Below are 17,771 nucleotides of genomic sequence, written 5' to 3'. Positions count from 1 at the left end.
AGGCTCCAGGCTCTGAGCTGTCAGCACAGAGCCCGACGCAGGGCTCGAACTCACGGACCGCGAGATCATAACCTGAGCCTGAAGTCGGCCGCCTAACCGACTGAGCCACCCAGGCGCCCCTGTATTTTCTCTTTCTAAGATACACAGTGATTTAGTCCATACCATTTTGTGAAGAACAAGAGCTCACACCTGTGAACCTCTTAATATATATCAGGCATGTGCTAAACCTTACAACGACTCTATTTTACTATCACTAGCCCCATCTTACAGATGAGAAAACTGAGGCACAGAAAGATAAAGACACTTGCTAAAGAGCACTCAGCCAGTGAGAGGTGGAATCAGCATTAGACACAGGTTGTCTACTACCAATGCCCACAGAGTTAAACACGATGTTATACCCTTCTGGATGTGACTCATAATCCATGTGTATATTTTGTGTACTGCTTGGTTTTTTTCCCCTCAAAACAGCTCTTATCAGATCTTTTTTTTTTAAACAGTCAAAACCATCTTAGAATCAAAGAACCATAAAACTATTTTTTTTTTTGAGAGAGAGAGAGACTGAGCACGAGTGGGGGGAAGGGCAGAAAGAAAGAAGGAGACACAGAATCCAAAGCAGGCTCCAGGCTCTGAGCTGTGAGCACACAACCAGACGTGGGGCTCAAACCCACGAACCATGAAATCATGACCTGAGCCGAACTGACTGAGCCACCCAGGTGCCGCCCCCATAAAACTATTTTTAATACCACCACCAAGACGGCCAGCCGTGTTAGCAACACCTGAGGCCCTGCCCCAGGTCTCAAGGTGTCCTGTTACAAACTTTTTGAGGACAGAAAGTGTGTTTTCCAGCCCAGCCTGGGAAGAGGAGGTGTGCTGTCTGCTTCTGGCTGGCTGTCTGAGGCTCTGCAGGAGTGAATGAGTGAGGGAAAGAGGAGTCCTGAGCATCTGGAGTGGAAGTTTCATTTTTTTCCTCGACTGTCTGGGGCTTGGGAGGCTGCTTCGTGGAACCGGTGATGGAATGGGCATCCTCGCCCACACTCACCTGTGTCCACTCTGCCGTAGTCCACGAAGATCTGCAGCATGACGGAGCCCAGCAGGTACCCGAAAGCCGGCCCGAATACAGAGATGGCAAATAAGATGGCTGGAAATGGGAGCAGAGAAAGGAGGCTGAGGAGATTGAAAGGGTACCAGGCTGTTTCCCTAGCTGAGGGATTCCTGAGATGTCAGGAATCTGTCCCCTGGCCCTGACAAGTCCACACTGAAGGCATTTCCCATAGACAAGACCAGAATCCCTCAAGGTCCTGAGATGCGCACAACCAGAACTGTTTCTCCTCCAGCCAGCTGCCAGAGAGATCCACTTGCAGAGAGGAAAAGCCTCCTCAGCATTTAAAGTTTCCTGCTGGGGGTGCTGGTGGGTGAAGCTTCCTGCAAATGCAGGAGCTGTGGGGCCACCAAGTGGGTGGGTGTGCCCTGTCTGGTTTGGGATGTGGGCCCTGAGAATGCTCATTGTGCCGTGCTCTAAGGGAAGGATGGGGCTGTCAGATGGTCGTCTGTTATCTGCTTTGCTTTTGCTTCTTTGAAGCCAAACTGCCCCTAAGTGGACGGTTTGGGAAGACATGTGTACCCCGGCCCGTGCCTGGAGGACAGGACAATAACATTAAGGGGCTGATAAAGGAGCTGCCGTGTGCCCAGCATGCAGCTCAGTGGTTATATACATTACTTATGTAATCCCACAGCTGCCCAGTGCACAGATACTATTAGCCCTGTTCTGTAGGTGAGGAACCTGGGGCCCTGGGGCCCAGCTACCTGCCCAGGATCACACATCTGGTAGATTAACAGAGCTGGCCTTCAAACCAGATCTATTTGCTCCCCAAAGCTCTGCCCTCATTTGCTGTGTTGTGGCACAAAGAGGGTTAGGCCTCAATTCAGCCCCTCAGGGCCTGAAGGAGTGCCACATCAGGACTGGGCCCCTCCCCACAGCCTTCCTCAAGCTTGTGACTCACAGATGTACAGGGGTGAGTTGTTGGGCTCAGAGAAGTCATCCACGTAGGAGATCCCGAATGGCTGAATGGGAACCGTCCCAACGCCTGCCAGCAGCTGGGCGACCACCATGAGACCCCACATGCTGCTGGTCTCCTTCCGGGAGTCCCGGGCGGTGCTGTGGCACTTACTGGGGGGCAGGTCCTGCCAGTGCTTCTGACAGAGCTCAGCTTGGAAGCGGCTGCTGTTCCCTGCAATGAGAGAGCATGCCGGTTACCACCACCCCAGTCTCCGGGTTCCACCAGCCGGCCTCCGAAGCTGGCCTTTCTCCCAGGCCTTTTGAGAGCGAGTGGAGGTGACAGAAAGGTGAGTGTAGGCTTCCTGTCTTGCAAGCAGCCCTTCCTAGGTGGAAGAGGACGCTATCCACTCATGGGGAACCATTCTTTGTCCTCTATGGGTAACAGGCAGGGAGCGGTGCATGGAGACCAATGCCATAATTCCTGGAGGAATCCCCCAGTTGCAAAAGGGGAATCCAGGATCAAACCCCAGGCTTACCAGCCTGAAGTGCTTTGTGCTCAGCCTCAGGCCTGGGGTCCCCAGGGTGTGGCTCTCTTTAGCAGGACAAAGGTTATTCTGTCTCACAGAAGACAGTGTCACTCCCACCTTGGATGTGTCCCTCCTGTGTCATGACTCCTTGAGCCTGATTCCTGGATAAGCCTGGCACTGTGTCATACTGGAGAGCCTTTTGCCAAAGGCATTTAATGTCCTTACCAAACATGGGCAGCAATCAAGAATCATACGACTTGGGAAGCTGGAAAGGACTTTGAGACCTTCTAGTTCAATCTCTCCTCTTACAAATGGGGAGCCAAGGCTGCACACCCAGGAGCCAGGCTGCACCTTAGACCCTTCTGTGAGGCCCCCAGAAACTTCCAGTGGGTACCATGCTGCCTATGGCTGTGGGGACCTGGTCAGGCTGGACTGCCATCTCATGCCCACACCAACCAGTAAGCACTGTCAGCTCTCCAAGGCCTTGAGAGCTCTTGAGGACTCCCTTCCCATAAGATCCCTTCTTTACTTACCTTGTCCAGGCCAATGGAAACCACTGAAGTCACCAATCTTGCTCTACTAACACGATTTCCTCGAATTCCCATTTGGGATGCTCCCAGAGAGGGTATAGCCCTGATCTAAGTGGGCCTCAAAGCCCTACAGAGAGGAAATATGAAGGCTGTGGACCAGATCTGCCCCTCATGCTTTGCCCAGGGCTGCTCTGGATGGTGGGGCTAGGGAGGTTCTGCCCTCCTCATTGCCCTCTCTCTTCCCCCAGGCACAACATGCTCTGTACAGCCTGGCCCCACCCTCACCTGTCCTCTACGCTGGTGTTTGTATAGGACACAGTTGAAAACTGCTGGCCTGCAGGGTTCCCCCATCAAACAGGGAGTCCTGTCCCAGGAACAGCAAGGGACAGCAAGATGTCTTCTTGTCAGGGCCATCCAGACAGGGAGAAAGCTTGGATGCTAAGTCATGAAAAGATTCCTGGGCCAAATTTCATTCGTCCTCAGTTGTTCAGTTATTTGGCCAATAGTGACTATGGGCAGACATACCACTCAGGTGAAGACAAGAAGGTGACTGAGACAGGCATAGGTTCTGCCCTTACAAATTCTCCAGCCTTTTGTGGTATACAGATCATTGAAGTAGCACCCACAATAGTGCCTGATCCAATCAAAACCCAATGAGATATCTTTGCACACCCATCAGAATGGTCATTGTGTGTGTGTGTGTGTGTGTGTGTGTGTGTGTATACCAAAACAGAAAACATCAAGTATTGGGTAAAGATGTGGAAAAGTTAAGGCCCTTGTACGTTGCTGGAAGGAATGTAAAATGGTGCAGCCATATGGAAAACAGTATGGCAGTTCCTCAAAAAATTTAAAAATATAACTACCAGGGGCCTCTGGGTGGTTCAGTTGGTTAAGCATCCGATTCTTGATTTTGGCTCAGGTCATGATCTTGCTGTCTGTGGAATCGAGCCCTGTGTCAGGCTCTGCACTGGTAGTGCAGAGCCTGCTTGGGATACTCTCTCTTCCTCTCTCTTTGCCCCTCCCCTGATCACACTCTCTTTCAAAATACATAAATAAACTTTAAAAAAATACAACCACCATATGATTTAGCATTTACATTTTTGGGTATATACTCAAAAGAATTTAGAGCAGGACTTGAACAGTATACCAGCCTTCATAACAGAGTTATTCACAATAGCCAAAATGTAGAAATAATCAATGTGTCCATCAATGGATGAATGGATAAATAAAATGTGATATAGACGCACAACGGAATATCACTGAGCCTTAAAAAGGAAAGGAATTCTGACACATGCTGCATACACAATGGAAGACCCCTGAAGACATTATGTGAACTAAAATAAGCCAGGCACAGAAGTACAAACATCGCATAACTCCACTTATATGAAGCAACTAGAATAGACAGATTCATAGAGGCAGAAAGTAGAATGTTGGTTACCAGGGGCCAGGGGCAAGGGGGAATGGGGAGTTGGTGTTTAATGAGGACAGCTTCAGTTGGGAAAGATGAAAAGTTCTGGAGATGGATGGTGTTGACAGTGGTACAATAGTGTAAATGTACTTAATGCTGTTGAACTGTACATTTAAAAATGGTTAGAATGGTAAATGTTATGAGATATATATATCCACAATAAATAATATAGCTTGGTCCACATGAGTTGGGAGAGAACAGAAGGCACGTAGGAGGAGCACCATACCCAGTGTTGGTTGGGAGAGGGTTTGGGAAAAGATTCCTGGGGAAGATGGCCCTGAACTAAGAGGAAGCAAAGGGAGTAGACAAAGATTGGTAGTGAGGAGGACTGAGAAGCAGCCTGTGGCGGGGCTCAGAGATATGGGTAACATGCTCCATGGCACAAAATGAAGTTCAGGGTGGTCAGCGTGCAAGTATACTCAGGGTGAGGCATGGCTGCTTCTGGAGGGCTTGTGTGTGCTGGGAAGGGGCATGGATTGTATCCTAAGGAAAGTTCCAGAAGATCATGAGTGGGGGTAATGCAACGAACACACTGAAGGGATTAAGACCAGTTTGCAAGGCCCCTGTGTAGGGAGTGGAATTGACCTGGTAAAGAGATATTTCAGTGGCAAAATAGGTAAGGCTGTGCATTCCAGGAGGGGCAGGGGGTGCCGGCTGCTCCGTGGTTATGTAGATGGTGACGCACAGCCCAGAGGCATATGTGAGACACAGGCCAGGCTGGCTGCAGGAGTGCAGGTGTGTGACAAATGAAGGACTGGAGAAGAAGTATTTTTTTCAAGAGTTGTAGTTCTTGGAGTGCCTGGGTGGCTCAGTCGGTTGAGCATCCAACTTTGGGTCATGATCTCACAGTTCGTGAGTCTGAACCCCATGTCGGGCTCTGTGCTGACAGCTCAGAGCCTGGAAACTGCTTCATATTCTGTGTCTCCTTCTCTCCCTGCCCCTCCCCTGCTTGCTCTCTTTCAAAAATAATGAACATTAAAATTTTTTTTAAAAAGTTATACTTCTTTATTTCTCTGATTCTTGTTATTTTACTACATTCACATTTAATAGAACACTGTTGCTGGCTTTGCTGGCAGAATTATTTTTTTGTGGGACATTTCATGGTCATCAGAGATCGTAAAAACGACTGGCTTATTAAGTCTTCACACGGCACCTTGCATGCTACACCGAAATTTCACCTAATGAAATGTCCAGGAGGCGAAAACGATCTGGGGATCATTTGTTATTATTAACCACTAAAGTGTCAGATTATATGTCAGGAACTGCCTTTATTAAAAATGTGTATTTAAAAAATATAACCAGTTGGCCCCAACTCCAAGTCTACAGAGTTCCTCTTTGGCTCTTCTGCATTCCAAATCGATTGAATATCTCCTAACAAACTCTCTTTTCGTTCTGCAGTCCTGAATGGGGCCAAATCCACCCTGGCGCAGGCTGTGACTCATGCGAAATTCACCTGCAGAGGGCAAGGATTCCTTCACCAGGGAGCAGTGCCCTGAGGGAAGCAGCAGCTGGCTGTCCTGGAGGGAGCAAGACCTGGAGCCAGGAGGAACAGGGCACCGCAGTGGGTAGGACCCACTGCTCCCTGGCTTGATGTAGGCACAGGTGTTTATGTCAGAGACAGACATAGTGTGAGCTTCCTAAGAACTCATGCCTGGGACTTTCTGCAGTGGGTAGTCATGGCCAGCTTGTTCTGGTGAGAGCAGAGTCTTCTAGAATTTAGACCATTAGGCTTTTCTCTTAAAAACCTAGAGGACAGGGGTTGGTGAATCCAAGGGCTGGAAGAAGGGGGAGGAAAAGACCTTGTATCAGAAGACTTTGGCACAACTGGGAGTGGTGGGGGAACTCGGCTTTCTTCACCTCACTCCATCCCTCTCCTCCCTAGAGTGGATTTCTCAGCTTCCTTCAGGAGCTCAGGCCCATGTGAAGGAGAGAGAGCAACCTCTCCCCATTTCGCAAGCATTCCAGCAAAGGCCCTATACCCAGTTACTCTCCATTGACTTATGGAAGTACATCACCCTCCTCTTCCAGTGTTGCTAGCTCCAATCTTCCCACCGTGTCAAATCCGGTGGTAAGGTCAGAAAAATGCCCGCCTCTTCCAGTCACCGCAGACTCCAGAGGCTGCCTGCCCACCCAAGGTCACTTTCCTCCATCTTGGAGGGCCCTGGGAAAGGGAGGGAGGGGAGTCTTCATTAGAGGGATGTCAGTCTGTTTCTCATCTTCCCTGAGGCAGACTTCTGGAAGGCTCAAGTTCATCAGAGCACATTCTTTTCCCACAAGACACCAGAAGTCTGGCTGTGCCAGTTTTCACAGGGCTGTGAAATGCTAACTAGAAACAGGCTGGGACCTCTCCCCTCCTCCAGCTACCCCAGCACAACCCCAGCTGCACGTGAGTCAACCCTCTGACTCATTCCACAATATAAATGCAGAGTTTCAGTTCTAATTTCTAGACCTCTCAGTGGGTTTGGAAAGATAGGGGACTGTGGGAAGAAGGTCCACTTCCCCAGAATGGAACCCATAAAGACAGGGCAAATCTGGGCAGACCTAGGTCTAGCCACTCCATTGTTCAAGGACACACGTTCCAGGTGTGGCCAGCCTGAGGTCAGGCTCCCAAGCACATAAAGATCTGAAACTGGGTCCAAGAGAGAAGCCTAGAAGGGTCAAGCAACACAGGAAGGCCATGGCAAATGGGGCTTTCCTTTGATCATTTCATCATTCTGGCAGAGGAAAGAGAGAGTTCTTCTGGGAAACAGGAAACAGAACAGCAGCAGTGAGTCCTCCTTCAAGTCATTTCCTTGAAAGCCACACATTACCTCCCTGCTCAGAAGATGGCGTGGCTTTGGGTGAGTAGAGTCAAGTGAGGAGGAGGTTAACAAGACCCAAGTCTCAGATGCAATCCATAAGAGAATAATAGGGAAAGGTAGGAAGGTGCTTCCAGAGAGTTTTCTGGAAACATGGCCAAGGTGCAAGCCCTCAGACTATCAGCAAACTCCTGGAACTTCATTCAGAATGTTCCACTCTGAAGGACCTATTTCCCCATCCTCCTAAATTCAGCTACTCAAGTTCTTCCCGAAACTCTGGCAACACCCACCATCAGGCCTGGAACAGACTGTCCCAAACCTGGTCCATGATTCGAGATCTCAAAGCGGTTTGCAAAGTGGGTTGCTCACACGTCAGAAGTGATTAGATTCTCAGTGGAGTTCTCAAAGCCTTATTAATCTGTAAATACCCCTGTAGTAATATGTGGTCTATTCCCATTAGACTGACTTTCATTTTGGGAAACTAGGAGAACATATTCTTCTGCACCAGCAGAAAACAAAAGAGTTAGGGTTGACAGCCTGAGTCACATCATGGGGCAATGGAAGGAATTCACATTTTGGAGCCAGATAAACTAAGTTCAAATCTTGGTTCCACTGCTCACTGGCTGGGGGACCTCTCAGAAACTCAACATCTTCATCTTCAAAATAGACATAATAATAATACCTACCTTGTAATGTTATATTAGGATTAAAAATAATGAGTATATATCATAACCTGGGACATAGGGATCACATAAAATCAATTTTCATCCAAAGGGGTCAGAAGCTTTAAGAAATTTAAAGGGAAAAGGGAGATGGCAGAACTCTGGGGACAGGCAATAATGCCCAAGTTTCTAAGAACTTGGGGACTGGGTCTAGAAACCAGAGACAAGTAAGATCAGTGCTGATCACTGGCAGTGGATAGACTGTAATAAAGGAGCTGCTTGGAAGGTTTCCTCTCTGTGAAGGAAAAGAGAGCTTGAGGGAGGAAAAGGAGAATATTCTTGTGTTCTGCCCTCAGACTGTTTCCAAAACTAGTTCTGAGGCTGAGGCTGGGCACCCCTTCCCACACAGCCACCCTGGCACTAGAGGGGCCCTGGGGAAAATGCCTACTTGTACTGAGGAGGCCATGTGACCAATGAGCTGCATTGAAAGGGCAGGTCCACTGCACATTATACTGCAGGCAAGGGGCTTACCCCACCCATACCTTTGCCCCTGCACCCTGAGGAATTGCCACCAGGCCAAGGAAGGAGGCATCACCCGGCTTGGCTTGTCATCAAAACTGTTTCTTAGTGGATAGGAGGGAAGGAAAATATACCTCAATGAGCAGGATGGTGGCTCGAAGTCATTTAATTTTAATTCTGGAAGAGATGTGCACTTACTATGCACCCTCCAACTGGGAATGAAGCAGAACTTATTATTCACAGATTTATTCAGTAGGCTGATGAGGAGCTCTTTGGAAAAAAAAAGTGATTAGCTGAGCCAACATGAGTTCATCAAGAGTCAGCCATGCCAAACCAACCTCATTTCCTTTGTTAGTGGGGCTCCCAGACCAGCAGGAAGTTGTAACATGGTGTTACTTGACTGGAGGAAGCCTTTTGACAAAGCCTGTCATAATATCCTGGTAGACAAGATGCGGACACGTGGCTGGAGAGTCCTCTGGGGAGAACTGGCCCAAAGCATGCCCAGGGCAGGCATCAATGGGCCAGTGTGACCCAGAAGATGGTGGCCCTAACTGCCCACAACTCAACACTGTTGTCATGGCCTGGGGTGAAAGCAGGAACAGCTGACAAATTGTGAATGACACAAAGCTGGGAAGAACGGTTAACAAGATAGTCCAAAGCCTGAAAGCTCAAAATTAGGTCTGAGGGTATAAAGTGGGGCTGCAACCAAAGAGAACAAATCTAATAGAGTCAGTTTGGGCTGTTATACCAAAGTGTCATAGACTGGGTGGCTTGTAAATAACAGATATTTATTACAGTTCTGGAAGCTGGCAGTCTGCGATCAGGGAGCCAGCACAGATATGTTCTAACAAGAGCTTCTTCTGGGTGGCAGACTGCTGACTTCTATGTCCTCACAAGGCAGAAAGAGAGTGAGGGAGTTCTCTGATGTCTTATAAGCACTCTGATCCCATTCATGAGGGCACGACCCTTGTGACCTAATCACCTCCCAAAGGCGCCACCTCCTAACACCATCATGTTGGTCCTGACTTCTCTTTGCTCTTCTCCCCTGTTAGATCTGAGCCTCACATCCTTTCTGATGGTGGCCAATCTGAGCTCTGAACCCTGAAAATTCCTCTTGTCCCTGAGAGAAAGAAACTGCTCTTGCTGGTTTCCTGCCTCCTAGTGGGTAGCACACTGCCCAAATGTGCCTCGTGATTCCCATTTCAAGCCTTTGGGCCACAGGAGGTGTCTGGGTACCGCCAGAAGTTCTGCTCTACCAGGTGTGGCAAGAAGAGCAGAAAGTTCCTCCCTGTGTCCCCTAGGGATCCTCAGGGAGCCCCAGGCCTCCTGCAGGAGAGATCAATGGTTTCTTCAAACCATATACTCCAGCGGGACAGGGGCCTGCACTCTTTCTGTGGGGCTATCTCTCACTCCCTAACAGTTTTCCTGGGGTGCCCAAAGCCAGTAGAATTGTAACCAGCCTTTCTTTTCTACTCCATGTGCTGACTCTCCCAAGGAGACCCTCCAAGCCCCTCACCACACCTAAGGGATCCTGCAGAAGTGATTCTCCCCTGGAGCAAGATGCAGGATACAACTTGCAGGATACAGCTCACCCGGCCCCAAGCACGGCTGCCACCCCAGCCTCATTCCTGAATGGGGGAAATGACTAAACAAGCCCTGAGGGCCTGACGGGGAGGGGGAGCCAAGCTCAGGTCCCTACTCAGACCTCAGCCAGACACCCAGGAGAACAGGGGGTCTCATTTCCAGGCTGGCCAAGGTTGGGGGCGGGAATTGTGGCTTGCCCACAAAACAGATGGGAAGAAAGCCTGACAGAGTCGACTACTCTCATGTCAACTGCTTGGGCCTTTAGAGAGACCATGGTGCTATTGCCATGGAGATGACCCGTTGGCTCCTTCCCCTAATGTCGAACACTGCAGACTAGCATTCTCTATCACTTCTCCACAGTGGTTTCTATTCTTTCCTACACTCCGCAGTAAAGAATGTTCCACATCAAATCTCATTAGTTTTTGTCGGGCTCATCCGTTTGGGGCTGTTTTTTCCTCAGTTGATTTAATAACCCCCATGTGTTTTGTGATTTCTCCCCTCTTGTTGTTTTCTCTTTCTTTTCAGGTTAAATAGATCCAACTGCGCCAACTGCCCACCCACTCATGCCCCCCAACACACACACACACACACACACACACACTTACACCTCCCCCCATATGCCCCCCACCTCCACACCCCCTCCAACCCCTGCCACACACACTTTTCCCTCTCACGTATATCCCCATCTCCACCCCCGGCATATCCACACTGTTCCCCTACACCCTCTAAACACCTCCCCCACCTTTCTTCCCTTGCATATGGCTCCACCCCCACCTTTCCCATCTTCAAATACATCCACCTCCCCTCCACACCAGTACACCTCAACTCCCTACACATAAAACACCTCCCTCCCCTCCACACCTATACACAATTACCCCACAAACACACTCATACTTCCCGTCTACCCCGCACAGCTTCTGAGCATACCCATCTCACACTACAGCTGGGTGTTCCCCCACTGAACACCCCTAAGCTGGTCTGCCATGAGCAGCTCTCCCAGCGGAAGGGCGCTGCATGGCTCCCACCATTCAGTGGAGTGCATTCTGCTCTGGGGGTTGGGGAGCTCATTCGAAGCCTTGCTTATCATCCACTGAACAAGGGGCACAGTCACTCAGGGCCCAGAGGCTTCCCCTCCTTACACCTCCTTCCCACCCTCCTTCTCAGGGATGAATGAGCCTGGGTGAGGGGCTGGCACATTTATGAATAAAGGACTAGAAAATGACTCTTCCCTTTCTTTTCTTGACTGCTCCAAAAATACAATCCAACCCCCACCTCTTATCTTACAGGAAACTCCTTGCCTGTGTGCATCCATTGTCTGTGTAGGGGCCCACTTCCCTCTGGACTTGGCCCAGGAGCCTTCAGAGGTTACACCTCGTCCTGCCAGACTCTGGTTTCCGAAGACTCCTCTCTTATCTCCTGAGAGAATTGGTGTCACATTGGCCTGTTTCCCATCTACCGAAACCTTGCTGCGCCTTCCAGAAGTGGTCTTGGAGGTTTGGCTGGGTAGCTAGTCTTTTCTCTAAAGGCGCCAGGGCACATTTCCGGACCCCTCTGACATTTAGAAAATCTAAACATTCATAAATGTCTGCCTGGCCTTTTTAAAATTAGCAATTAGTTGTTAAAGGTCTCCATGATTTCCACAATGTTCAGCCCCTCTTTTTTTTTTTTTTTTTCCTAAAATACATAGTTACTCTTCATTTCCCATGTTCATTTCTGGAGTAGCTTTGCTCCAAGGAGACGAAATCAGCAATCAGGACATAATAGGTCTGGGGGTCATTACTCATGAGTAACAAATTTCAAATGTCACAACAAGGGCAGGCCAAGAAAAATGTGCTGGACAGCTAACACAGGCCAGGCACTTCACCTGTACTATCTTGTGTTGATTTTGCCCCCAGGACACCCTGAAAGTGAAGGTATTATGGGTTCTATTTTACAGACAAGGAAACCGAGGTTCAGAAAGTTAAAGTAGGAGCTTGGCAAGTAGATGGCTTAGCCATTTAAATGTTGAAGTCCGTGTTCTCTCCATAATACCAGGCTGCTCTAACTGAGGGTCTGGGAAGAGAGCAGAAAAGCAGCCTAAGCTTCAACTAAGAGGAATCCTACTGACTCACATATGGAGGATGCAGCAGGGACTAGGTTGAGGGACAGGCCCTGCTCTGAGCCACAGCAGAAGACCTACAGTGAGGACCGGGGGGAAGCTGCCTTCGAAGCTCCCAGGACAACAGGCCCATCAGTCATGAGCTGTGAGACTCTGCTCACCACAGGAAGCAGGCCCCCCCCATTTGTGACCCTAGTTTAACAAGCATAATACATATCTTGTCCCCACCAAATTCTGAGCATGCATCTTCCCAGCCCTTGAAGCCCTGTGAGCGAGGGTCCATTTCATGTAGGGAGGAACTGAGCCTCAGAGCTGTGGAGGAGGTTGCCTGGGCCGCACTGTGAGGGAGTGTCAAATCCCGAGGACTGCCTGACTCCGGAACACCACTCAGGGTGGTGCATTTAATAAAATTCATTTGTTCCTGATCGCCTTGCATAATTCAAAACTAAAGTTCCCGTAGGAATGCATTTGAAATAGGAGTCGCATTTCAAACTTTTCCCATGAAGTAAGACTTTCTGAATATTTTCATTTGCACATTTTAGCACAGCGCCTGCCCATGCTGCACTGGAGCCCAGCACACAGCCCCTGATAGATCCGATGGACGTGGCTCCTGAGCCAAAGTCCTCCTCATCCCACCTCCTGGCACTGGGAAGATGCCCTGAAGGTGGCTCTGCCCTAGCACTTCCAGCTGCTGCTCTGAACCCAGCCAGAGTAAGGGAGACTGCTGGCCTCACCCTCGCAGATAGAATTTACAAACACAAAATGAGCAACAACAAAGAAAAAGTTTCCTCTACTGGCCTGCGATTCCTCCCCACAGGCTGAGAGGCAAGCTGTGGTCCCTGTCCCCATGCCCTTCAGTCCCCTTTCACTGGAGTTTGGCTAAGAGCACTGAGGTTAAGGAGGGAATGGCAGAGTGAACTCTGAGCAGGGAAGATCTTGGTGGGCTGAACCCCAGCCAACGGACCATCCTTAACAAGGAGCAGAGTGACTGCTTTCAGAGGCCCGCCTGTCTCTAACCACCCTCTGTGGTGGCTTCTCTGTGCGAAGGAAATGCCACTGGTATGTGGCCCAGGCTGCAGGCAGCCAACCCACCAACCCATGGTGTGTGGTGCCTGGCAGGAAGCCCTCCCATCAGTCTGGCCCCCGCGCCCCAGGCTCCCTTGCTGATTTCATCAACCCAGTCCTCATGCTGGTGGGGAAGGGCAGGGACACTGGGTCTGGAGTGGGCTTGGCACACAGCTCCTTGGGAGGGTGGCCAGGAACGCCTGACTCTCCTTCAGAGCTGGCCTCAAACCCCTTGTGTAGACTGAGGAGGAGAAAGAGCATGGTAGAACCCCTAGATTTGGTTCTGTCTTCCTCCTGGACCTACTTGAAGGATTCACTCCCTACACAGTCCAAATAGACACAAGGCCACAATGTGTTCATGATAAAAGATTAGTTCACTGGTGATTTATGTAGAAATCTAAAATATTCCCATGATCAGAACCCAACAGACATCTCATCACTAGATGCTATTATTCCTGTTCCATTCTTTTTCCAATCCAGCCACCTGTCTCTCTCTACCATAGGTCTCACAACCTATAAAGGAATCCCTTCTATCATTCTAAGTGATTCACCTCTCGAATCTGACCTCCACATATAACAACAACAAAAAAAGCCTGGTATTTAAGCAAACAAAAATCAGTTGTCCCTTGGCCTATTTTCTGATGGCTCATTTATCCTCAGACATCCTCAATTCCAATACAGCGGGCCAAGGATGAGCATTTGTGGATTGGCCTCTCACTGCTGTTCATCACAAAACCACTGTCCCTTCTTACATCCCTGAAAAGAAGTGCAAGTTTATCCCAAGCCAATAAATTATCATAAAATTAGCACCAAAGCAGGGTTGTTCCTGGTGTGCCAAGTGAATACAAATGCAAAACCACTTTGTAAGGCTATTTCCCAACCAAGAACACACAAATTTCTGCAGAAGAAAAAAATCCCAGTGCAAATGACCCCACAGCCAAACATGACAGAACACACAGGAAATAAGCCACTGTGAACAAGAACAAGCAAACACAAAAATGGGAGGATTAGCATTCCCAAAACTTCAGCTAATGGACTGAAAAAGACTACAAAATTAAAATGTTTAAAATAACTCAAGAGACCTAAATAAAAATATAAATCATAAGTAAATATCAAAAACCATGAAGATCGAACAGATAGATTTGAAAAACTATCATAATAACTTTTGGAAGTTAGCAAAATATATAGAGCCATTAAGATATACAATGTATACTAGGAGTTGGACATCAGATGAAGAGAGTTGGAGGGAGACTAAGTGAACAGGAAGACATATCTGAGGAAATCACAAAGGAAGCAGCTTAGATGAATAAGGTACTTGAAACTATGAAAGATGAGAGACAAGGAGAACGGGAATAAAAATATATATATTTATGGATCTTTAGAGGAAAGAACGGAGAAATAGGGCCGTGCAATATGCAATATCAGGAACATTCTTGACTGAAAAATTTTCAGAATCAAAGAAAAACTTTAATCTTCAAAATTAACAGCACATTGAACTTCAAAATAGACATGAAAAATTAACTTATGTTTAGACACTGTATGGTACACATGCAATACCACAAAAAAAGAGAGAAAATCTTAAAGACAACTAGAGAGAAAAAATGGAATTCCTACAAAGGGATGACAATTTGACTGATGGAGAAGCCCCAGTGAGAGAAGCCCGAAGACAGAGGCTTTGAAGTACCTTCAAAGCACTGAGAAGAAATAACTGTGAATTTAAAATCCTGCTTGCAGCTAAACTAAACTAACTAAACTACAATGTAAGAACAAGGGTAAAATTGTCATTTTCTGACATAGACTTAGATATTTTCTCATCCATGGGTCCACCTGAAAGTAATGCTAAAGAATATATTTCAGGAAAAAGGAAATTAAATCAACAGGGGGTAGGTGAAATGCAAGAAGCAATTGTGAGCAAAGAAACTGGTAAATGTGTGGGTAAATGTGCATAAGTGCTGACTTTATAAGTAACAACAATTATAATAATAATGAGCACTGGGGGGAGGTTAAAGACAGGCAGAACTAAAGTACTAGTCAACAAAAACATGGAAGATGGAAGAGGAGACCAAGTAGTAAAACATCCCAGCAACCTTACTTTGTTCTGTTGGAAAATAGAGACATTTGTCATCTTTAGAGTTTGTTAAATCATAGGTCAGTGTGGAAATGTGAGGGTAAGGGTGAGGCATACTGTGTTCATGGACTTGCCAACTGAGTAAACATGTCCATTATCCCCAAATTGATCTATGAATTTAATGCAATTTGAATAAAAATTCCAGAAGGATTTTTTTTAGATATACACAAACTGATTATAAAATTTATATGGGAAGAAATAAGAATTGATAAAATAATTTCAAGAAAAATAAAATTGGAGGAATCACAGTACCCAATTTTAAGTCTCAAAACTATAAAACTGCCTCCTAATTATGATATAATGCTCTTCTTCATCTCTTGTTACAGTCTTTGTTTTAAAGTCTAGTTTGTCTAAGTATGGCTACTTCAGCTTTCTTTGACGTCCATGAGCATGATAGATGGTTCTTCATCCCCTCACTTTCAATCTGCAGGTGGCTTTAGGTCTAAAATGAGTCTCTTGTAGGCAGCATGTTGATAGATCTTGGTTTTTTACATGTTCTGATAACCTTATGTCTTTTGATTGGAGTATTTAGTCCATTTACATTGAGAGTGATTATTAAAAGATATGAATTTAGTGCCATTGTGTTACCTGTAGATTTGGTGTTTCTGGTGATGTTCTCTGATCCTTTGTAATCATTGTTGCTTTGGTTGTCTTCCCTGCCCCCCCCCGCCCCCTCCACTCAGAGAATCCCCACTAAACTTTCTTGCAGTGCTGGTTTAGTGGTCACAAACTCCTTTAGTTTCTGTTTGTCTGGGAAACTCTTTGTCTCTTCTTTTATTCTGTATGAACAGCCTTGTTGGATAAAGAATTCTTGGCTGCATATTTTTCCCATTCAGCACATTGAATATTTCCTGCCCCTCCTTTCTGGCCTTCCAAATTTCAGTGGACAGATCTGCTAATCTTATGTGTCTCCCCTTGTAGGTTAAGGACATTTTGGCCCCCGCTGTTTTCAGAATTCTCTCTTTATCTTTGCATTTTGCAGGTTTCACTATGATATGTCATGGTGTTAACCTGTTTTTGTTGATTTTGAGGGGAGTTCTCTGTGCCTCTTGGACTTGAATGCCTGTTTCCTTTCCCAGATTAGGGAAGTTCTCAGCTATAACTTGTTCAAATAAACCTTCTGCCCCCTTTCCCCACTCATCTTCTTCTGGGACTCCTATGATACGGATAGTGTTTTGTTTCATAGAATCACTAAGTTCTCTAAGTCTCTCCTCATGATCTAATAATTTTCTTGTCCTTTTTTTTTCAGCTTCATGATTTTGCATAATTTTATCTTCTATATCATCTATTCTCTCCTCTGCTTCTTCAATCCTCATTGTCATTGTATTCAGTCTGTATTGCATCTCAGTTATAGCATTCTATATTTCAGCCTGACTAGTTTTTAGGTCTTTGATCTCTGCAGCAAGGGTTTCTCTGGTGTCTTCTATGTTTTGGGAAGAATTCCCCATCTTGTTATTTTGGCTAAGTTTCTGTTGTTTGTGTGTTTTAAAAGCTTGCTATGTTTCTAGCATGTAAGAGTAATGCTATATCAAAATCCAAAGAAGAACTCAGGCAGCAATCTCTTTGACCTCGGCCACAGCAACTTCTTACTAGACATGTCACCAGAGGCAAGGAAAACAAAAGAAAACATGAACTACTGGGACTTCATCAAGATAAAAATCCTCTGCACAGTGAAGGAAACAATCAACAAAACTCAAAGGCAACTGACAGAATGGAAGAAGATATTTGCAAATGACATATCTGATAAAAGGTTAGTATCCAAAATCTATAAAGAACTTATCAAACTCAACATCCAAAAAAAAAAACCAAAAAAAGAAAAAAAGGAAAACAAACAAAACAAAAAACAAAAAACAACCAACAACCCAGTAAAGAAATGGGCAGAAGACCTGAATAGACACTTTTCCAAAGAAGACATCCAGATGGCTAAGAAACACATGAAAAGATGCTCAATATCACTCATCAGCAGGGAAATACAAATCAAAACCGTGACACTACTTCACACCTCTCAGAATGGCTAAAATTAATAGCACAAGAAGCAACAGGTAGGGGTGAGGATGTAGAGAAAGGGGATGCCTCTTACACTACTGGTGGGAATGCAAACTGGTGTAGCCACTCTAGAGAACAGTATGGAGGTTTCTCAATAAACTAAAAATAGGGGCACCTAACTGGCTCAAGCAGTTAAGGGTCTGACTCTTGATTTCAGCTCAGGTCATGGTCTCACAGTTCATGAGTTCTAGCCCTATATCAGGCTCTGTGCTGGCAGCGCAGAGCCTGCTTGGGATTCTTTCTCTCCCTCTCCCCCTCTGCTGCTCACATGTATGTTCTCTCTCTCTCAAAATAAATAAACATTTTTAAAAATTAAAAAAAAAAGAAACCAACTAAAAATAGAACTATCC

The 17,771-nt window shown here is 46.7% G+C and overlaps 1 protein-coding gene across 1 annotated transcript in view; it reads right to left on the bottom strand.

Annotated features, from left to right (window-relative positions):
• SLCO2A1 (solute carrier organic anion transporter family member 2A1) overlaps positions 1-17,771 on the bottom strand; it is an 82,420-nt gene that overhangs the window by 18,787 nt on the left and 45,862 nt on the right. Inside the window, exons 4-5 of the mRNA XM_027061811.2 lie at positions 2,001-2,228; positions 1,040-1,138 (exon numbers count right to left, since the gene is read on the bottom strand). Coding sequence (XP_026917612.1) covers positions 1,040-1,138; positions 2,001-2,228 — 327 coding nt within the window. The remainder of the gene's footprint in view (positions 1-1,039; positions 1,139-2,000; positions 2,229-17,771) is intronic.

This window comes from Acinonyx jubatus, chromosome C2 (assembly GCF_027475565.1).
Source record: "Acinonyx jubatus isolate Ajub_Pintada_27869175 chromosome C2, VMU_Ajub_asm_v1.0, whole genome shotgun sequence".
In the NCBI taxonomy this organism is placed as follows: Eukaryota; Metazoa; Chordata; class Mammalia; order Carnivora; family Felidae; genus Acinonyx; species Acinonyx jubatus.
This window is presented reverse-complemented; position numbering and strand designations above follow the sequence as displayed.